The sequence below is a fragment of the Corvus kubaryi genome, unplaced genomic scaffold (genome assembly GCF_017639235.1).
Source record: "Corvus kubaryi isolate FWS band 111438036 unplaced genomic scaffold, C.kubaryi_AGA036_p1.0 37341, whole genome shotgun sequence".
Taxonomy (NCBI): domain Eukaryota; kingdom Metazoa; phylum Chordata; class Aves; order Passeriformes; family Corvidae; genus Corvus; species Corvus kubaryi.
The window spans coordinates 6,428,160-6,451,323 of record NW_024581112.1 but is presented as its reverse complement, the minus strand read 5'-3'; the positions used below and the strand labels follow the sequence as shown (position 1 = coordinate 6,451,323).

Sequence of the window (23,164 nt, the reverse complement as noted above, 5' to 3'; positions counted from 1 at the left end):
TGCGCAGGCGCCCTGGCGCCGCGCCGCCCTCCCCCCGCTCCCCTCAGCGCCCCTCCCGCCATGGCCGCTGCTGGCCCATCCCGGGAATAGCGGGCCAGCGGCCCTCAGCCGCTTGTTTGCTTTGGGCTTCCCGAGCAAACGCGGCACGCACGGCTCTGGCAGCGCGGCTCGGACGGTCCCAGCGGCTCGGCACGCCCGGGCTGCTGGTGGCGGTGACAGAACTCTGCCAGCTTTGCCATTTACGAGAATGCTGAACCGCCTGGGGTTTTGGTTTTTGGGGGTTTTTTTTGGAACTGCAGGGGAGCTCCGAGGGCTTGGGCATCACAGTATTTGTATGGCTGGTGCTCGTCAGAAGCCAAGTCTCACTTCCTCTCCAAACGTCTCTATTGGAAGATGTCCCTGCCCGTGGCAGGGGGTGGAGCCAGGGGATCCTTAAGGTCCCTTCCGACCCGAACCCGTCTGTGATTCTGCGGCTCTGTGATATTTAGCTCTTCTTTACAGTGAAAATTAGGTGAGGCTCCGCAGGAGTTCTTAGAGATAAGAACTTAAGATGCCTGCTTCCAAAACCTAATGCTCGGGAACGAGAATGGTGTTCCCCTTCCTTAAGTGAAATCACAACAGGGCTTTTGGTGTCGAACTCTTAAAGAGTGCAAAAAACCTCTTCAAGTGTGTTTGCCCACATGCAGATGGCTGAAAGTGTTTATCTGTTACTAGTAAGTTAATATTTGAAAAAAGCCTCAAAATCAAAGGTGTTTTCACCTGCAGGACACATTAGATCACCGTATGGATTAACCAAATTTCATATTGCTGTAACTTAGCATCGGTTGTTTCTCCATACAAACCTTTTCAACCTAACAGTCCCTCTCTACCAAAAAGTCCAATTATTTTAAATTATTTGATCAAATAACAAAGCAGTTTCACCGACAATAGCAAGGAGAGCAAAAGGGGAGCAGTAGGGATGATGATGCTGCTACCCTGCTCTAGAGTGAGCCTGCATATGTGCCTGTCAGGAGCTGGAATACACCACCCAGACCTCATACAGCTGCACCCACGAGGAATCTGCTGTCAAGCACCACAAAAGTCCTTCAAGAAAAGGGAAAAATTCATCTTCTTTTGTGGAGAAAAATTACTTCTGTTGAAAGAACCAGAGAGGAGAAAGCTTCTGTTTAACAGGGTAGGAAATTAAATAAAGCAAAACAATGTAATTGTCAGAAATTAGATCTGAGGAAGAATGAAGGATAGTATTAAATTCCTTCTGTTTGTAAATAGTAACAAATGTTGATAATCCAAAATTAAAAGAGATGTGAGGAGTTGTCCAGTAATAGCTGTGTGAGTGACCCCTTTTCTAGTGGCATCAGTCATATCTATTGATAGTTTTAGTCAGGTTTTATGATGTTATGTAATTGTCAGATCCAGATGCTACTTCCAGATTGTAAACAAATCTGCCAAAGTGCATGGGTCTCAAATATAGTACATTTCTGTTAGTGCTGTGTGGATCAGAACTGTAGATACAGAAGACACTCTCTGCTGAGAGAGTGACCCAGAGTGTTAGTCATTATTTGACCCACTGAGAGTGCATTGGCATTATCCAGCTTGTCAGTCCACCCTCATACCACAGATTTAACCAGCGTGTATGTTAAATCCCAGTGCACACAGCAAATCACTCGTCCTACAGACCAACAAAGAGAAGGAAACGAACAATGAGACCTGAAATTACTGTGGTGGTGCTCTCACAGAATAGGGAAGGGAGAGGTGAGATGGCCAAAGGTATGTGTGAAGATGCTCAAAACGAACCGCGTTATGCAGAGCACCTGAAAGCGTTGTATGGACTTGCAGTCATCAGGAATACTGTGATGCAGGATGTATGCATCTAAAGGATGTATGGGAAACTTGGGCTATGTGATCGCAGGGGATGTGGGAAACATTGTGAGAACAGCAATTAACTCTGTTTATGGCTCACGGAACACTGTGTTTAACTGATGTAAGCACTTTCTATAAAAGTCTCTGTGTGTGTTTTCCTCCACAAATATTCTTATCTTGCAAATGTAACATTTGTCTAACTTTGTTTAACCAGGTTTCTTTTCTCCAAACTAAATGTTATGCTTGTTCCAAAAAATAAAACCTTGTGGATCTCATGGGAACAGTCTTGAGAAGGGCCCTGAGTCTGGGGTCTCCTTCAGTGTTCTATCTTTATTCTCTTGTGAAGCAAATGTTACATTTTCCCCTACTTCAAATATTCACGTTGTCCTAGGTGCGCTCTTTAGCTGCTGGTTTTAATCTCACTTGTAGAATATGACAAGGACTGAATTTAAACTACCCAGAATATCAATCGTTGTTGAGCTCCACACCACATGCAAATGTAGTACAAGCTGGGATTTTCCCAGATGCCCCAGTGACTCAAGGTTAGCAAAGTGTAAAATTATACTTTTTTAATTTTTGAAAAGGAGCAAAGATCATTAGTTGTGGAAATAATGCCATCCAATAAATAATTACCTGTAAACTTAGCAGGAGGTATTTCAGTGGAATGCTACATCTCCAGTTTGGAGAAGGACACACAGTACATGGCATGCTGAGTGAGCAACATTATTACATTGAGGTCATGGAGAGACCAATATTTTTTCCTGTCCGGAAACAGCAATGATATCAGACAGCAAACCTGATACCTCATCAACTTGCCCAGCACAACATAAAAGGTTTCCCTAAGAAATCAAATCCTTCCCTGCAGGTTGTTAGTGCTGCTAAAAAATTACTGAGGAAGCAATCCCGGATGTAGTTTATCTCAATACTGCGCCATAGAAATGGCAGAATTTCTGCGCAAACAGAATCGGATCGCGGGTCATTTGGGTCTGATTGTGTTAATGCTGCTATTTGTTGAGCTGCAGTAGATTTTGAAGCCCTGCAGGTTCATTTCTTACTCACATAGACATCAGTGACTTGAAATAAATTTGTTATAACACATACTTTTAGAAGAGGCATAGAAGCCCTGTTTTCTTGGATGCAGATACAAAGTCTGTGTTGGGTGTTCTTCCCTGCAGCATTTGAAAGCAGCTTTTCTTTTCATCTCTGTTCTTCAGTCTCACAGTTTAAACACAGGGATTTTTACCTCATAAATCGTTTGGATGAAAGCTGGTGCCATGTGGCCTCGAAATGTGAGTAACAATGGCGACTCTTTCTTGCATGTGGTTATGGTACAGAGAGATCTTCAAAAGTCATCCCAGCAGTTGCTGGACATTACAGCAATTAGTTCATGCTGAATTTCACGTCACTACAATTGCACAGTTAGTGGTACCCAACCTCACCTGGACATGTGTACACAAGACTGAAGTTACATCTTTGCTTTATCAAGGTAAGACTTTGAGATAAGCAACAGCCGTATCCCAGGGTAAATTTAAAGGACTGTTCCTGTTCCCTGGAGTGAAAGGATAGAGGAGGTGTTTGATAAAATGAAAAACTGAGGAGTTGGTAAGACAGGAAAAGGATTTGAAACAGGAGGGAGAATGAGTAGCAAAAGGGGTCTAGGTTTTCTCAGGGACAGCAGAAAACACAAAGCATAGCAGAAGTGAGAAGTGGGTGAAAATCACATTAACCTAAATAACAGAAAAGAAATCAGAGTTGGAAGGAACAGATAGGAAAATCAAATGTGATGAGAGCATAGGAAGTTGTATACTGTTAGTGTTTGCTGGGGGCAAACTGGTGTTGCATGATCCAGTAGGAGTGTTCTAAATCCCTGCAGCAGTTACACATTTAATCAAAGAAGGCTCTTTTTGAACCTGGACCTCTGTGCTTTGCTGAGCTTCCCACATATGTAATCCAGTATTTTATGATAAAGTCTCAAGCAAGGATAAGTTAGAAGACTGCTGAACAAGGCAGATTTCACAAAACCTAGCCAGGATGGTCTCATTTTTGCCATTCTGCCTGACCTGTTCCTTGTTTCTCAGTACTAGTTTCCTTGGCTCAGTCTGGATTACAGTTTCCTTGCAAATATAAGGAAAGCAAGGATCCAAACATTCGTGCAGCTTTCTGATGAATTCATTGATAAAAATGCAATATGCCATGGATTGCACACGAGGACCCTGGCAGACAAATGCAGGTTATTTCTGAAATATCATTATGAAGGGCAGGTGGGTACAAATTGTCACTCCATTATTGTCCTGGCCACATTAACATTTCCATGTAAGAATGAGAAAGGAAAAGAAGAGACACCTAAGTCTCCATACCATTTTATTGAATTCTGTAGGCATAACAATTAATACATAATATGCTAGGGAGGAGAGTGTGTAAATCTTTAAAACATCCCCCCAAAACTGTGCTCAAGTCATTAGCCTACCTTTAATATATAGCACAAAGTTACTTCTTTGATTCAAAATGCACAGCAGCTATAAGGTTCATCTACATATATCCAGACTTGAACTGTTGCTCAGATTTGTGACTGAGAAGGAATTTCACCCCTGTTGAATTAGCACAGATCTCTGTCTCCTACCTTACTGTGGTTTGTTGCATAGTTCCATCAGCTAAGTTCTCCTGGGCATATTTCACACAAAGAGCAGGTTTCTCTTGGAGCACGCATCTCAGGCCTTAGAGACAACTGGACTGAGGATAAGAACAATTTATTTCCTTGAATATTTCACTCTTTTGTTTGGGTACTTTTTCCAGCTGATCTGGAGCAATAGAATGCTTTGGCAGATTTCCTTGTACGAGGTGTGTATTACAGAGGTTCAGACACAGAACTACAGCCACAGTCTGCTGGTATAGCTGGGCTGTCACTGGTCATTTCTGTGGCTAAAGGGGAAGGATGAGCAAAGCTGAGGTGTGAAGTGATGCAGACACAATCAGTCTGTTCACTGAGCAGCAGCTGTGATCCAGTTTGTAGACATGGAAATTAAGTGAGAATGCTGCTGTGGGAGAAGGTAGGAAAGTGAATGCATGAGGCACAGACCCTGATCTGCTGGCAGGGAATGAAGAGGGAGAATTCTCTACTAGAAACAAGCCAAATCACACTGATAAGCCAATAAGACTTTACCAGAGCCCCTTCCAGACATTTGTTTTAAAAGTAAAACAGAAGAGCTGTCCTGGTTTTGGCTGGCATAGAGTTAATTTTCTTCCTAGTAGCTAGTGCAGTGCTGTGTTTTGAATTTGGTATGAGAATAATGTTGATTATACAATGATATTGTGGTTGTTGCTAAGTACTGCTTACCCTAAGTGAAGAATTTTTCAGCTTGTCGTGCTCTGCCAGGGAGCAGGTGCACAAGAAACTGGGAGGGAGCATGGCCAGGACAGCTGACCCAGGCTGGGCAAAGGGGTATTCCATACCATAGAATGTCACACTCAGTATATAAACTGGAAGAAGCTGGCCAGGAGTTGCTGGCGACTTCTAGGGGATAGGCTGGGCATCAGTCAGTGGGTGGTGAGCAACTGTATTGGGCATGACTGTTGGTTTGTTGATTTTTCTTATCTTGAGTTTTATTTCTCTCTCTTTGTGTAATCTCTGTTTTCATTACAATTATTACTAGTTGCATTAATGTTTTACTTTATGCCAATTATTTAATTGTTCTTATCTCAACCCACTGATTTGCCCTTTTTCCAGTTCTCCCCATCCCACTGCGGGGTGGGTGGGGCGGTGAGTCTGGGTGGTACTTGGTTGCCAGCTGGTGTTACACTGTGTCAACATCCTTCTTGGCGCTCGACATGGAGCCCTGAGGGTTGAGGTAAAGACAGATCTGACCCGAGCATGTTAAAACAAATTCATTATAAGCATTTGCTGCATTGGTTTAACATTCACTGGTCACAACATCGATTTATTTGCCCTCAGAGTCATTGCACTTGTTCTCAGGGCTGTATTATGGAGCACTTTACTTGCAGCATGTGTTCCCTGTCTTGGCTTTATTGCCTTTGAGGTCTGGGCTAAGGTTATCATTTCATTGTACTTCGTAATGCTGGCTTGTGATATGATAGAATTACTGGTTGTAAGACTAATCTGGTGTGTGTACTCAGCATTGCTCACCTCTGTTCTTCGAGAGCCATCTGTTGGGAACTACCAATAATCACACCCTTTGTCTTTCCTCCTCCGAGAGACAACCTATGGAGGAGACATCCTTCCACACTTTCCCCTTTCCTGTCAGACTAATTACAGTAGTGTTTGAGGATTTTGAAAATTTTGAATGTCCTTGGGATGTTGAAACTATCATGGTCCTCTTTCCAGGAATGCTGAATATGTTCCAGGTCTTGCTTGTGGTTAAACGACTATTTAAGAATACTACCAAGAGAATTCCCTGAGTTTGGATAGTTACAAGTAGCAGGATGTGTAGGATAGAATGTGGCAAGTGCCTAGAACAGTAGGAACCTGCAGTGTTTTGGACCTTCCTCCTGGAACAAGTGCAGAATAAATATTTGGGAGAAGTATGCTGTTATCCTGTCAATTCCAGACAGGCACAAATCACTGAGATGTGCTGGGGCCTGGCCCATGCCTACTGATCCCTGTTCAACACTATTCAGTACCTCAAGGGGATGAGATGGTCTCTGGATCTGATGGCAAAGCGTTAGGCACTGCAGCTACTCCAACTCCAGTGACAGGCAGCGCAGCTGAACCAGAGACCCAACCCATGCCAGTGTCAGTCGCCCCTACAGACAAGAAGAAATGGACATGAAAGTCGACTCATTTAGTAAATGAGGACAAAGTGGGGCCATCACAAGAAAAGGAGGAAGAAGCAGAACAGAAGGTAACCACCAGTCGATCCCTATCACTGAGTGAATTATGGATTATGGGAAAAGATTTCATCCATTGCCCAGGTGAGCACATTATCGCCTGGCTGCTTCAATGCTGGGATAGTGGGACTAGTAGCCTGGAATTAGAGGGTAGGGAAGCCAAGCATCTGGGGTCATTCTCTCGGGAAAGGGGAATTGACAAGCTTATTGGAAAAGGGATACAAGTCCTCAGCCTCTGGAAATCACTCTGTCAGGCATGAAGGAAAAGTATCCCTTCAAGAAAGATGCTGTATGTCACCCAGGCAAGATGGACATCATTAGATCCCAGTGGGTGTGATCAACAAAACAACAGCTACATCTCCACCATCTAGCAAGAAGGAAACACAAGCTTTCTAAGGTGCTGTGGGTTTTTGGAGAATGCCCATTCCAAATTACAGTCCTCTCTATCAAGTGACCCAGCAGAAGAGTGGTACCAAATGGGACCTGGAGCATCAACAAGCCTTTGAACAAACTAAACAGGAGATAATTCATGCAATAGCCCTTGGGCCAGTCTGGGCAGAGCAAGATGTTAGAAATGTGAGCTGTGCTGCAGCCAGAGAGATTGACCCTATGTGGAACCTCTGGCAGAAAGCACCATGGGAGACTTGAGGTCAACCCCATGGCTTTTGGAGCCAGAGGATCTAAGGCCTGCTACGTTCCAGCTGAAAAAGAGATAACTGTGGCTTATGAAGAGGTTTGAGCTGCTTTGGTAGTGATTGGTACTGGAGCAGAGCTCCTTCTGGCACCCCAGTTATCTCTGCTGGACTGGATGTTCAAAGGAAGGGTCTCCTCTGCATATCAGACACCTGATGCTATGTGGAATAAGTGGGATACCACTGATAACACAATGAGCTTGAATAGGAAACCCCAGGCATCCAGAAATCTTGAAAGTGATCATGAACTGGCCAGAAGGTAAAGATTTCAGAATATGATCAGAGGAGGGGGTGAGATGTGCTGAAGAGGCTGCACTATGTGACAAATTATCAGAAAGTGAGAAGCAATATGGCCTGTTTATTGATGGGTCCTGATGTGTTGTAGGAAAGCATTGGAGGTGGAAGGCAGCTGTATCGGGTCCCCTACGACAAGATGCAGAAACTGCTGAGGGAGAAGGTGAGTCCAGTCAGTTTGCAGAGGTGAAAGCCACCCAGCTGGCTTTAGACATTTTTGAATGAGGAAAAATGGCCAATACTTTACATTTCTACTGAGTCAGGGATGATGGCAAATGCCCTGTGGAGGTGGTTGCAGTGATGGAAGCAGAGTAGCTAGCAGTGCAGAGGTTAACCCACCTGGGCCGCTGCATTGTGACAGGATATTGCTGCCTGGGTGGAGAACCTGGTTGTGAAGGTGCATCACGTAAAATGCTCGTGTGCCCGAGTCGGGCCACTGCAGAACATCCAAACAACCAGTAGGTGGCTCAGGTGGATCTGGATTGGCCATAAAGGTGAATTATTTATAGCCCCGTGGGCCCATAATACCTCAGGCCATCAAGAAAGCAATGCAACTATAGATGGGCTCATGATTGAGGGGTAGATTTGACCATGGACACTGTCACATAGGTTATCCATGAAAGGGAAGCATGCTGAAATTAAGCAAGTCAAGTGGTTAAAGGCTCTCTAGTAAGAAGGACGCTGGCTGAAATATAAGAAGGCCTGGCAGATTGAATATATCACACTGCCACAAATCCACCATGGGCTCACTGGAGGACTGGAAACATATTCTGGGCCCCATAGCACCACCCAGAAAACTATCCTGGGCCTTGAAAAGCAAGTCTTGTGGGGACCTGGTAGGCCAGAAGCAACTGAGTCACACAATGGGACTCATTTCCAAAACAACCTTGTAGACAACTGGGCGAAAAACATAGTATTGAGTGGATATAACAGCCCCTATGGCACACCAGCCTCCAGGGGAAAATCCAGCAGTGCAATGAACAGTTAAAGACTGCACTGAGAGCAATGGGTGGAATCTTCAAACATTTAGCAAAAGCCACTTGGTTAGTCAGCGCCAGCGAATCTGTCAGTCAGGCTGGCACTGCTCAATCAAAACTTTTACATACTGGAGAACTAGGCATATTCCCAGTAGTGCACATAAAAAATATGCTGGGGAAAAAAAGTCTGGGTTATTCCTGCCTCAGGCAAAAGCAAAACCAATCCATGGGATTGCTTTTGCTCAAGGACTTGGGTGCACTTGATGGGTAACATGGAAGGGTGGGGAAGTCTGGTGTGTGCCTCAAGAGGATTTGATTTGGGGTGGGAATTACAATTAATTAAACTGTTTGATGTAATTGCTATATAAGACTGTGTGTTATCACTTATATGGTGGTGATATGCTCATCAGTGCACTGAGTACTTTGCAGCACCCGTCTCCACCAACTCCGGATTTGGGGATCTGAACCCAACTCCCTTTTGATTACCACATTAATAAAGAATGAACTTTGATGAATCTGGACAAGTGCAGTGGTGATGTAATCAGAACTGGCTTCACCATGCAACAGTCCAACAACACACACCATCTTCTCTGCCCCAAAAGACTGTTATGGCAAATGCAACTCAAGGTCATGGACAAAACAAACTCAGCTGAGATTTCATGGAGATGGACTTATGGAATGACAGCTGTGTGTATACAGCAGAAGACAGGAAGGATGATGGGACATTTGAAAGTGTGGGAGCTGGCATGATGTAAACTATATAAAATAAGAGGTGGAGTCTGTGCTGGTTTCAAAGGGGAACACGAGCCTTTTCCACGTCGACTGAGGGTGGCAATGGCAGCAAGGCTTTCCAGCTGCTGATGTCCAGCCATGGGATAAATAGATGTGCTGGCTATAATGAACCAGTTCATTACGATTTTATGATTTTGTTTTTAATGGAATCTCATGATGCAAGACATGGCCACATGTCAAGTCCCGTGTCCAGTTCTGGACCCCTCACTATAAGAAAGCAAGAAAAACATTGAGATGCTGGAGCAAGTCCAGAAAAAAGCAATGGAGCTGGTGAGGGGTCTGGAGCACAGGTCTGATGCGGAGCAGCTAAGGGAGCTGGGGTTTAGCTTGGAGAAGAGAAGCTCAGGGAGCACCTTAATACTCTCTCAACCATCTGAAAGGAGGCTGTAGCAAGGTGGGGATTGGTCTCTTCTCCCAGGCAACAAGCAACAGGACAAGAGGACACAGTCTTAAACTGTGCCAGAGGAGGTTTGGATTGGACATTAGGAGGAATTTCTCCGACTAAAAGGATGATTAGACATTGGAATGGGCTGTCCAGGGAGGTGGTGGAGTCACAGTCCCTGAAGGTGTTTAAGGAAGGACTGGACGTGGCACTCAGTGCCATGGTTTATTTGACAAGGCGGTGATCGCACATAGGTTGGACTCCATGATCTCAGAGGTCTTTGCCAACCTGATTGCGTAATTCGGTGTGGAGCTCTCGGTGTCTATTTGAACCTGTGATTCCGCAGCACACGAGACGGAGCGCCTGCCTGAGGAGCCCCAGCAGCGAGGCCAGGCCGACGGCAGCGCCAGAGCTCTCGCTGCCACCACCAAGATGGCGGCGCGGCGCGGCCGCCGCCCCGCCCCGCGGCTCCTGCCCTCCCTGGGCCGGCCGCGGCCGCCGGGGGCCGCCGCTGTCGCCGTGTGATGAGAGCATCAGCCCTCACTGCCACGTCTCCCGGGCAGCCGGCACTGTGCAGGGCCGCGCCGGGGCGCCGAGGCCGGACCCGCCCGCCTGCGTCCTCTTCCCCTCCTTTCCCTCCCGCTGCTCCTGCCCCGCCGCGGGGCAGCGGCGAGGTGGGTCTGCCCGGCGGGAGGAGGGACACTCCACGGGGCTCCCACCGCCGCCGCCGCAGCCTCGTTGCCCCCGGGCGGTCCGGGGGTTGCGGGGCCGGGGCTCGCCGCCGGGCCGCTGCCGCCGGAGGGGACCCCGCTGCCGGCTGATGTCCGAGCCGCGCCTCCGCCCGCGCTTGGATGTGTGAGTACCGGCCCCGCCGCTCCCGCGGGCAGCGCCGCGCCGGGAAAGCCACGGCGGCTCAGGCGGGCGGCGGGCAGGGACCGCCTCAGCCGCCCTCCGGAGCTTCGTGTGTGTGTGTGAGTGGGAGTGAGTGGTGGGGACGCTTGTGCCGGGTTTGTTCCGTCCTTCTGGTACGTTACGGCACTTGGTCCCGGGCTTCTCCTTTCAGACATTTCGTCCTGTGTCCGGGTTAAAGCAGGAGGTCCACGCACGGTGCTGGGAGCCGGGTGCTCTGTGGTAGAAGGGTTGAGGATTAAGCGCGGGGAAGTTGGGCTGGGGTCACGGGAAGGTGTGCTGGAGGCTTTTAAAGCGCTGTCCCTACGTAACCAGTCCTGCAAGGGCACTGTCCCGTGGAAGATGAAGAGCTGAGGCAATCTTCTGTAAGGCCAGGCAAATCCAACCCGCCATAAGGTATCGTTTCCAGAATGGATGTGGGTGCACGTTTCTGTCGCTGTTCTTTTTTGTACCACAGAGAAAACAGTGTATCAATCATGCTCCCTTATATAGGGTAGCAGTTGGGCCCATGATTTTTCCTATTACATGAGGCAACTCCTTCGCTACTCCAGCATCATTTTAACATGTGAACGTACAGCAGAAACAGAGGCAGCTTTGTTTGCGATCTCTGATTGCTCTCATGCATGCTTTCCATTGCGAGTAAGGGGCCCCTCGTGTCCCTGTCGTCTGTTACAACTGTTAGTGAAGAAATGAGATGTCTGTGTTACAAAGGGGTGAGTTACGAAATTTTTGGAGACAAGGCATCCCTTCTGTAACCATCCCTTCTGTCTGTTAACTCACTGTGACCAGAAGAGATTTTCTGGGAGAGGGATGCAGCAGTAGAGGCATGGGACTGGAATGGCTCAGCTTCAGTTTCACAGGATGCTGAAGGCAGAGAACATCAGCCCTTTTTAACCCCCAGTCTGCTCCATGGCTCACCTCCAGGCACTCCTGCTGTTGGGCTGTTTCTGACACTCATTTCTCCTTCCAGCTGCACCTCTTGGAGTGCAGGCTCCTTCAGTCAAGGTGCTTGGATGATAGTCTGCTAGTAAAATCTGGACTCACTGGTGCTTAAGTGGTAGCCAGGAAATGCTGACCCCTCTGGGGGTTGGGCTGAAACTTCACCTGCTCCTTGTTGTCCCTTACCTGACTGGAAGAAGTTCTTCAAGTATAGATGCACCTAACTCCTTGTTTCTGTTCTTGAGCATCTTTGCCTCAGGTTTTGCTGTACAAACCAGCACATCATCTGGGAATGTTTTCCAGGTCTGATTTATTTGGTACAACAGAGAAGCTCAGGTGATATCACTGACACAGTGACCTGTGCTCAGCATGTACTCCTGAACTCAAGACCACAGAACACCTGCGTGCCTCCTGTACAGCTCATTCCTGGCTGTCTCTTTCCAGACGTTGTGACTTGCAGGCATTTGAGACCTGACTTCCAGAAGCTCTGGGTGTCCACATTCTTACTGATAGAGGTGTCCATACTGCCTCAATCTGAGCATTCAAAATCTTTAATAATTTAGGAAATTCAGTCCTTTTTTTTCTTACTTTTATATTTAGTCTTTCTGATTGTAAAATGGGGATAAAACATTTTGCTTCCTACTTTGCAGAGCATGTTTCTATTCTGCTTGTAAGAAGAGAAATTCTTATAAAAACTTCCTGCAATATACAGATTAGCATCTTGCTGAAATATTTGTCTTTCAGAGACACTAATGGCATTTACCACAGTAAATTCTGTGGTAGCTAAGGAAATAAAGCTATTCTCATCTTACGAGCCTGCCTGTAATAGCAATAATTGTGCTGATGCAACATTGCCAATATAGGTGGACTGTTATGTAGTACTCAAAAGCAGACAGGTCTAATCACTTTTTTAATCTGTGCATTCTTCAGACACTACTTTTTGTCCTGAAATTTTAGATTTAAAAATTAAAAATTAAATTAAATTATGCATGTAGTATTTTATAGGGGAAGCCCCACACCTTTCTGCTGATTTTGAAACTGAGTAGCACTGAACACAAATCTTTCTCTGAAAAGGTATGTAATGCAGATTGACTCAAGCCTGGTTGTCATAAAACTTAACACTTTCTTTCTGTCTGTAGACACCACATCTGGACGTGTGAGAATACAGCCAAGAGCATATGTACTAGACATGTTTGTTAAGGTGGCCTCCAGTTTCCATGAGCATTCAGTTCAGAAACCAGTTGGGCCACTCAGTGCTCCTCAGCAGAGTTACAGTTCCTAAAGATGGATGTGGTGGAAAGCAACAAGACAGTAGTGATTCTGAGACCATCCTGCTCCTCAGCCTTAGTGCTTTCCCTCTGTCTCAGAATCACGAAATCCTGGAAGAAGTTTTTTTTCTGGCAGTTAAAATTGGAGCTTTAGTCCATTTATTTCTAACCCTACCAGAGCTAGGTAAGTGGCATAGCTGTTAGCTATGTGGATTTTTAAAATCAGAGGTAAATCTCTAGTAGCTGTGTGACTTGGGAAAATAGCTCATTAGCTTTCACAAACTTCCCTGGAAGATTTCATGCCATTCTTTGGGGACTGTTGTCATTGGTGAGTTATTTCCAACCTTTTCTTGACTTTTTTTGGGTATTGCAAGTGAAAATGAGACTTCTGATGAGAAGTGGGTATTATGCAACCTCATCAGGGAGACAGGGTGCAGTGGAATCCCTATGTACTGGGGGGTTTGGAATTGTTGGTTTAAAGCAAAATTATCAGTAGACATCTGCGGCTCAGAAATACATATAAGGGAGCGTGGATGCAGATTCAGAGAGCTGGATTAGTCTCCGTATAATTAATTATACAAGAGATTAATGTATCCTCATGCATTTTCCCAGTCTGCTGGATTAATTGCTCTGTAAACAGTCGTATGAAGTTGAGTGCTGCCTACCAAAGTCATGGAGTTTGAATTGAAGACTTACTGTTTTGTGGGGAATTTTTATATCCCCTGAACCTGTTGTTTAAGTGGCAAATAGAGGAGAGTCCATGCATTTTCATACATGGTTTATATTTTAAATCAAATTTATGATTTATGCAAATTACAATTTGTTTAGAATTCCCTGCAATATTGTTGCTTTTCCGCAGTGGCAGGGATGTGCAAAGTGTTGTCTCACTGATGCTTTCCGCTGTGAATGCCAGTGTGATGACTTTGTGCAAGGCTCAAGGAAGTGAAGTGGTTTTTCACTTGTATTCTACTTCATGCCTTCAAGCTCATTGCTACAGATGGCAGATGCCTGCCTTATTTTTAGCTATTTGAGGACAAAATAGAAAAATCCTAGTGACTCCCCACGATTTGTCATCATGGCTGATCTCCATTAAATTAAACATAGGGATTGGCAGAGGAACAAAACCAGCAGGAAGGCTGCTTCTGTTTGTTTTAAAAAAAGCTTGTCTAAAGTGCTAAAATAATAATGTAAAAAATATTCACTACTACATACAGAGACCCTTGGGAGGAGAAATACTCTCTGAACAGTTTATCTTGTTTTGGATAAGGAAACGGAGGTCTGTATTGGTAAAACAAGTTCCCTGGAAGTCAGTTGAAGAGGAAAGATTAAAAAGCAAAAGACGTCCTGGCCTGTGCTCAGACCATTAGACTGTGGGTTTGTGTTCAAGGTTGGGAGGAGAATGCATATTTTGGTGGCTTGCTTGATGGAAAATTTTAAGATGGGCTCTTAAAGCATGAGCATCTTCTATTTTTTTTCTTCTTTTTCTTCCTCAGTAGTGATCTGTTTTGTTGTGCATTTGGTTTGATATCTTAGAAAAAAATCATTTCAGTGGCCATACCTAAAATGCCCCGCCTTTCCCACTTACTGCACATAGCATGGTATAAGGGAGAGTGATCTGTAGCTGAGTTTTAGCAGAGCTGTGGCTGTGCATAATGTTTACTGAAGAGCTTTGGTGCAAGATGTACTTAGGAGTGAGGATGCATTGACAAATTGTATTAACGGCCAGCTTTGATAGCTTTGCCTGTGTTGTGTCTGCTGAAGCACTGCCCTTGTGAGCTAGCAATACTTCCCAACTAGTCCCCTTCTAAACAGAACTTCAGTTTTTATCAGTAATGTGGGGTTGGAGTTTAAAACTTTAGTGTTGTTAAATACTCAGAGAACTGTCTGTCTGGCTCAGTAATTCCTTCCAGCTCTTTAGTTTGGGCCTCTCACTCTGGATGAGGCTGGGCTTGCTGTCCCTTTCCCCACACAATTCAGAAGCATGGGAACTGTAGGACCAAAATAGACTGTGACCCAACTGGTCAGGCCTGCATTTCCCTCTGCTGCTGGAAAAGCTCAACTTTGCAATTCTGTCTTGTTCTCACATGAGAATGAGCCAATGCTTTCTTTATTTCCAGATCAGTATTTGGCTGTGAGCGTTGCTGTATACATCAGAAGAAGCCAAAGAAAATGTTAATGTCTTGCTAGCTGTGTAATACTTGTTGGCTTGGTGAGGAGTGTTATTGGCCACTTGGAGCTGCTGAGCCTTGAGGGTCTTGTGTTGTGGGTTTGTTTCGGTTTTTTTCCCCTTTCTTTTGGAGTATAAATTCGCTTGTCTTCATTCATAAAATTATTGCAGTCATTCATTAAAGTCTTCCTAAGATGTTTGCCTTGACCTCCTGCAGCAGTTAGTTGCACAAGGTAATTATATGGTAATATAAGGTAATACTATTTTATTACACCAGGAGTTATGGCTTTGTTCCTGTACTTGCCAGAGGTTTGTTTAGAGCACTTAGTGTGTGTCTCAACTTTCCTCCAATTCACAAAAATTTGAACTCGCCTGTGTTCTGAAGAGGACACTATTGCCTGCATACCTCTGGAAATTTCTTCTTTGTACCCCCTAAAGTAAGGTCTTTGAGGGGATTTTTAGGGAATGTGTAGGATTTACCTGTTTTTTAAAAAAGGCTTTTTCAGTATCTTGAATAATTTTGTTTGTCTAGAGTATTCAGAACTTAAATCTATGTCCTATCCTTAAGCATGTCCGCAAAATGAGCTGACTGAGCTTACTGCACTTTGAGAGGCTTTTCCTGAAAAACCTTTCTTTCCTGTTCCCATTTTTGTATTGTGGGTATTTGAAGTACTGTGGCAGCTACAAATGGCAGGCACTGCCTTCGCCTTGTTTTTAGCTAAAACTCTTATTTTTCCCACTTACTTTTCTGCTTAGATCTAGTCTTTCTTGCTGAAAACACTTGAATGAAGTTATACAGTATATATGCCATTTGTTAATTCTTGCCTTCATCTTGCTACTTTGACCCTTTGGTTTTGGCATCTGTGTAGAGGACTGATAGATGGAGCCTCTTCAGCCAGAGTTGTGCTGTATCAGAAAAGCCTACGCTGACCTGGAGATGGTTTTAGAACAGAGGACGTTCTTGGTTCTTAGTCACTCAGCAAAAATTGGTCTTACTGGTGCACCACCTAACATTGGTGATTCCTCACCCAGCTGTCCTGTTTGATGGAGTCTGGGCTGCACTTCAGGGGGTGTTTCTGTCTCTCTCTGTGCCAAATCACCCTCTTAATCCATCGCTCTGTTTGGCATGAGGACTTGGAAAATGTGCTGACTTGGAGACCTCCCTCCTAACCGGTTTTGCCTCCCAGCTCTGGGCCAGGTGGCGGGTGTGTGCCTTTGGATCCAGTCAGAGTTGAAAGGTTGTGTTGACTTAGCACTGGGGCAGCTCTGTGCAAGCCAAATATTTAGCTTTCCATCTGATAACCTGTCGGTTGTTTCCTCCCTCTCAAAGACCAAATGCTTATTTTATTCCCAGACCAAGATGGGGCTTTCACAGAAGTTTTGCATCTTTTTGGCTTTTGGTGTGGCAGATGTGAAGGTGCTGACATGGTGGCCTTGTGACCAAAGCTTGGGTGCAGCCATCGCTGTTCCTCTGTTCTCTGGTGATTTTTTTTCTTTTTGGTGTTTTTTTGGATGATTACTAGGCTTTGTGTTTTTCCAGCTGTCAAAATGGGGTTTTGCTTTGGTTGTTTTTTAATTTAAATTTAAATAAATAAATAAAAGATTCACACTAAAAGGAAGTAAAAACAACCTAGAGTAACTAGGACTCTCAAAGTTCAAAGTTCAAAAGAAAACTTGTCTGATAATTTACAAAGATTTTATTAGAATTGCTGGACAACTGCAAGTTTAGGGTTAGGCTGACCAGCTGCAGTGAGTTGAATTGAGGATTTTAGCAACCAAGAGAGCATTTTCAGTTTCAGAAATGAGTCGTGCTTTGTGTCAGTGCTCTGCAGCCCTGTCGTGGGGGTGGCTGCCTGCGCTTCCCTGCGAGGGAGCACTGCACACGTGGCAGGTGTGTTTCCATAACGCACGGACACCCTGAATGGAAAGCCTTGCTGGGAGTGTCTGTGTTGCTGAAGAAGCAGGCAGAGTCCCTCACCACAGAGGCCACGTGTTGCTTCACCCCCAGCTGTCACATGCTTCCTCAGCAGGAAGAGGGCTGCTTTAATCGAGATGGAGAGTTGCAGTGAGAGACCTGTGGTCTTCTGGAACCACATTACTGCAAGTGAGGATGGTCACATTTCCCTTTCTGCTCTTGCAAGGAACGGGTTGTAGGACTTGTGGAGCCAAGGAGAGCCACTTGAATTTTTCCAGCCTCTGAGAGTTCTCCTGCCTCAGTGCAGCAAACTTCCTGGGAGGACTGAAGAGGCTTGGAGTTTTCTCCAATTACAAAACATTAACGCCATCAAAATAACTGACTGTGCTTTGTAGCATTTCCAGCAAAGAGATGGGGAACCAGGCACACTTTCCATTCTGATGAGTCACTGACTCTCTCCTGATCTGCCCCTTGCAAGAGCTGTTTGGGCAGCTGCTGATGTAGGATTCTGAGTGATGGTCCTTGGGGAGCAGGACAGGGCTGCACACTGCTTCACCTCTGAACTGGTGAATAATTCATCTGCCTAGCTTGTTATCAGTAAAGTCTTGCACACAGCTGTGGTTCTTGCCTGCCTTGATCCCGCCTCATCAGGATAGCTGGGGAGCTGATGGGCAGGAGGGATATTGTTGCACAGAAAAAAAACCTACAAAGTGCTTTCTGTCGTCCTAAAAACGGGAACTGGAAATCAAAACGTCTGATGCCTTCTGTTTCTGGATTTTCTTCTAACTGTGTCACAAATGAAGGTTTTGTCTCTGTCTTGAAGCATGGTCTGTCCTAGGACCCAAGAGCTGTCCATACCCACATCCATTCCCTGTGCCTGGGCAGGACCACTGCTGTTCTGTAGCTGGGCTCCAGATCCTGCCTGTGTGTTTTTATGATGCCCACACCTGCCTCAGAGAGGAGATCTTGGAGGCTAGGTAGTATCCGTTCTGAGGATTTGAGGATGAAGGGACTACAAGGATGTGACTCGTGTTTGAGGGAAATTGTAGGTGAACTGGAAAGAACAGTGTGGAGTCACATTAATGGACTAAAGAGTCTTGTCAGGAAAAGCTTTTATCTTTCATTAGTCACTTTTTCTGCATGACTCTATAAAATAAGATCATTGATGGGGTGGGGAATGCAAACAGAGAAGGGAGCAGGGTGGACTCTTCATTAATACTTTATATGACTGGCATATTATCTGTTGGAGTAAGGGGTTATGGACACCTTTTTTTCTTACTCACATATTTTTCAAAGTAGAGTCATGCCTTTGTTTATTAATTGGAAGCTATAAAAAGGCTTTTCCCCATGTCTTTCTCCTCAAAAAGGAGGCCTGTTGGTTGGTTCAAGGCCAAAAAAAGCAGGCTTAGAGTCAATCTGATCTGTAATCTCACTGCTTTGTTTAGCTTTATCTGTGGAGCTTCAGTTTTGTGTGGCTAGTTTTACAAAATAAAAGCAAACAAAAAAGGAATGGTTCTTAGGCAGATTTTGCTCCAACAAACACCTACCTAATTTGATCTAACTCCAGTAAAGTAAAGTTATTTAAAGCTTGGCTTGAGGAACTGCCCAGTCTATATGTTCATGAATCACTGTGAAAGGGCTTATTCAAGTGCATTTAAAATATGTGCACTGATGTTAAGGATGGCTTCTTTCCATGCGCAGTTGTTTTTACTGGTAGAAACCTGCATTTTACTGGTTTGCAAAGCCAGGGGCTGGAATTGCCATTACTTCGTGTCCAAGTGTCTGTATTGGCGAGCGTGTGAGGCATACTAATGGGGTGATACTAATGAGACCTGTTAAATTATTTACATGAATTATTGAATGTGGTATAAAATACCTTCCACTGTTAATAGCACTAATTAGACCACCAACATATTGCATCCATTATCATAAATATCCTGTAGGTCGAATCAGACCAATTGTTTCAGCTACCACAGGCCATGTGGTAGCTAAATTTGGCTTAAAATGGCTTTCAAGTCTGTTCTTTTTTAGAGGTTTTTCTCTTTTTTTTCCTTCACTTCAGCTGCTTATCAAAAGTGTCTGAATGCCCTAAGTGCATTCTGCATTGTTTATTGCTGCCCCTGCTCATCTTGCACATGCAGGAGAATTTTCTTGTTTATATTTAATTCCTGAAATACAAATATTCCCAAATAAAACTCTAGAACAACCTAGGGAAAATTGTCTGAAAGCTTTAAGTCTTGACTAGAAAGGTAAGGAAGGCTTCAATCTCTGTTGTGTTGTTATTGGAGATATGAGAGTTTTAAAGTCTGCCAAAACACATTATTTACCTCAAAACCAAAATTCTCCAATGTTTGCTCGCCTTTCATGCATTTTCACATCTCGTTTTTCATTTTTTTCTCTCTCTCTTCAGGATCTCTGTTTTTTGGTGTGGTTTTCTTTGGGTTTGGTTTGGTTTTTCCAAGTGACTTTCATGTGGGTATGTGGAAAGCATTCATCTTTTGAAACATTGGTTTTTGTTGAAAGTTTGAGAATTGGTATCCTGGTTTCAACCATGACAATTGTTTATTGGAGTAGAGATGAAGGATGGGAAATTTTAATACAAAGGGCAATTCTTTGAGGGAGTTTTTTAGAGAAGTACTCCTGCACACTGTGTTTATGGTGACAGTACTGTGACTCACTGAAAAAACTTCTGGCATTTCTGCCAGCTGTGATTTCTCAGGATTTTAAAGGAGGTGATGACTGAATTATAAATAGACCTTAGGTTCCATCTGTATATTTCAAAGCTACATCTAGAGTTTCCCAGAAGGTGGGTGTGCTTTTTTGGCCCCTGGACTGGTTCTGGCTATGATATTTTTCCAAAAGGGCAGCTGATTTAGACTCCAGGCACACAGACACACCAAAGTCCTTGTACTGAGATGCTCACTCAGTGTCTTTTCCTGTACAGCACACATGCACGCCAGTTCAGTCCTTCACTGCCTTATGTCTGCTGTGTGTTTCCATTGGAAACTTTCCTGACTGCCAAAATCCTTGCAGTGTCGTGTGGGAGACCAGTGAAATAGAAGAAAAATTGTATGGGAAGTGATAAAGTCTGTGCCAGAAACTCCACCATTGTTTCTGCTATTCAGAGTTGCCCAGCCTCTCTCATACTAGTTCAGTTTAAGGAATTGATAGATTTAAATGTGTCATTAAAAATAAATAGATTAAATAAACATGTACAAGCTTACTTCTGAATTATTTTTCTTTTGAGGGCTGGGTTATGTGATTGCCTATATGAGCATTTGAAGTACATGCATACATGTATGTCCTGCTGCACTTCTCTGCTAACTAAACCCACTTTTAAACGGATGTATTACCTTGGTGTCAGTTGGGCATTCTTAGCACAGAAGGAGCTGAACCATGCAGTTCCCTTCGTGGACACCTGTCTGTCAGTTCAGAGCTCTGCCAGAGGGTGTCCAAATTACCTACCAGCATCAAGAGCCGGGCAAGTAATGTGCTGGGTGGCTAAAAAGACCTGTGGAGCTCTAGTAGCTCCACCACAACATGGAGAGGGCTCTTCCCAGGCTTGCTTTTGAAATAAAGCCCGTTTGTGTCGTCTCCAGCTCTGGAGATGCTCAGTGGTGCTTTCCAGCCAGCAGTAAGTGCTATCAGTCACTGATGGCTGTTATAAGCAGCCCCTTTTTAGAGACGCAGTGTCAGTGGTGTTCATCCTGAGTGTGCAAGCAGACCTGCTGCCATTGAAGTGGCACAGTGTTTTAGAGTGGTGGTGAGTGTCCCACAGGGCTCTGAGTGTATGAGAGTGACTTCCCTCTGCATGAATTTGCTTGGCTGGAGTGTGAACTGGGTGACCAGCAGTTTAAAGCTTAAGTGATGTTTCTGCCTCCTTTGCAGACTTGGGAAGGCTTTTGGATCGTTGTCTGGGTGTTGGGGCACAGCCTGCTGGAGGCACTGGCAGTGGACTGGTTCCTGGTCATGCCCGGTGGAAGGAGGGGACCCAGCCGGCAGCAGCTAAGCCGTTCAGCTTTGCCTTCTCTCCAGACTCTGGTCGGTGGGAGCTGTGGAAACGGTACTGGTTTGAGGAACAGGTGAGGACAAAGGGAGGGTTGTTGAGGCACCTATGCCTGGGACAGCGCTGAAAGCCAGGAGCCTTGATCCACCCTGAACCCTGGCAGGAGTGTGGCTTGGTGGTGAAAGTGAGGGATTGGGAAATGGGAACCTTGAGCCTTCCGCTGTGGCATTAGGAGATGGCTCACCCAAGAGGGAACAAGTCCTGTGTGACAAACCTCTTCCAGCTTCTCTTCTCTGCTCTGCTGTGGTACATGCTTCTCTCTGCAGCCCCTCTTTTGACTTACGCATTAAAACCAGCCCCATGGAGGGAACTGTGGAAGTGGCCTCAGCCCTCCTTCACCACTCACTGTGGTCACGACAGCCAGGGGTGGAAATCACACAGTGCTCCATTTGTCTTTCCTGCAGCAGTTCCCAGAGCAGTGAGTCCTAGCAAATGATGGGTCCTTGTCTCGCTCACTTGCCCTCACTGCCCTGGGGAATTAGTGTGACACGTCAGAGCACAGCTGTGACTCCTCCTCCTGCATAATAGGCAGGGCAGGAGGATGCCCATATTCTGTTTTAGACCTGCTGGTTGCAGATGAAACTAATTCTCATAGTTGGAAAGATGACCTCCATTTTCTGGGGAAGTTGGGGGCTGAAACAGGAACACACAGTGACATTGAGATCACCACATTTGGTATGAAAACTGAAAGGGCCCAGCATTACTTCCTTCCATAGAAAAGTTGGCAGACTAGAGAAGTTATTTGGTGCATGCTGGGGCCCTAGAATAGGTTCATTCTTGCAGAGTAGAGCAATCCAAGCCGTTTTGCTTTGGCCTTTACAGACTTCTCTGGGGCAGAGAGACAGATAACACAGTTTGACATTCTTGAGGAGCAAGTGACTGTTGAGACTGTGGAGTCAGGGCCCCAGGGTCCTGGGAGAGCGTTGCTTATCTGGTTTCAGTCAGACACAGCATAGTTATGTCTGAACTTCCTCCGTCAGTTCAGTATGCCAGAGCTTTTAGTTGGAGGTCCTAGCCTCCTCTGAAAAGCTAGGAAAGAAGGAAGTGTGAGAACACTTGAGAGGTTTGCCTCTAGGAAGTGGCTGAACTACTCCATTCCATTTTTAGTTACTCTTCTTTTAAAAAGAAAACAGAACAGGACATGAACAGAAAGACAATGGGCACTTCGCCATGCTAGAGAAGGAGGCTGGGTGCTACTGTAGTGGTGATGGGTGGAAGGAGCCAATATTATGTGTTTGGTGTAGCACAGAGTCCTTAATGATTTTTGCTCTGTACCTCTGCTCCTCAGCGTGCAAGTTTACTGAAATACTGCTGGGCATGTCGCAGCAGTTCTGACAGATCAAGCTGTTGCTCAGAGAAAATTCTGGATAAGGGTTTTGTTTGAGCTAAGATGATGCTCACCACCAGCCTCATGTCAGAAATATGAATGCAAGACTGCTGTCACCTCTGCCCTAGCAATGCCCAGTCTCAAATTTACAACCTCAGGCACTCTCTGTCCTGGAAAATGTCAGAGCTGTTGTAGAATGTTCACCAAGTAAGTGAGATCTATCTGCTTCAGGAATGGTAGTGCCATCAGCCTCTCAGCGCCTCCGATCACAGCACTGATTACTCCGGAGCCTGTGCGTCACTGCCGGATCCCTGAACTGCCATTGGATGGGAGTCTTCTCTTTGAATTCCTGTTCTTCATCTACCTTCTGGTAGCCCTCTTCATTCAGTACATCAACATCTACAAGACTGTCTGGTGGTACCCATACAACCACCCTGCTTCCTGCACCTCACTGGTGAGTTCCCCAGCAAGTGCCATCACTTGGGCTTTTTCATGACACAGCTTCTTTTCATGCTTCTTCAGTCCAGGAATCACCAAGCATTTGACATTAAGGGAGTGAATGAGAGTTCACGTGCACTCCCATCAGGCAGGGCCATGTCATTCCCCATTTTACAGGGGAGAAAATACATGGCAGGTGAGAGAGGGGAGTCAGCAGGACTCCTTCAGGGGAAATTTGCAGATATTTGCATGGCCTAGCTAGCCCCTAGGTTTTGACCCAGAGTTGAGACTCCAGG

At 45.3% G+C, this 23,164-nt stretch overlaps 1 protein-coding gene and 1 long non-coding RNA gene across 2 annotated transcripts in view; both read left to right on the top strand.

The window, feature by feature from the left end:
• The first annotated feature begins 26 nt into the window (after window positions 1-26).
• Window positions 27-2,135, top strand: LOC121666318. Its single transcript, XR_006016639.1, has 2 exons — window positions 27-1,174; window positions 1,648-2,135. It is a non-coding gene; the product is annotated as an uncharacterized LOC121666318 (long non-coding RNA).
• An 8,243-nt stretch (window positions 2,136-10,378) lies between these two features.
• TMEM39A (transmembrane protein 39A) overlaps window positions 10,379-23,164 on the top strand; it is a 20,985-nt gene continuing 8,199 nt past the window's right edge. Inside the window, exons 1-3 of the mRNA XM_042031762.1 lie at window positions 10,379-10,694; window positions 20,926-21,119; window positions 22,662-22,884. Coding sequence (XP_041887696.1) covers window positions 21,007-21,119; window positions 22,662-22,884 — 336 coding nt within the window. The 5' untranslated portion in view covers window positions 10,379-10,694; window positions 20,926-21,006. The remainder of the gene's footprint in view (window positions 10,695-20,925; window positions 21,120-22,661; window positions 22,885-23,164) is intronic.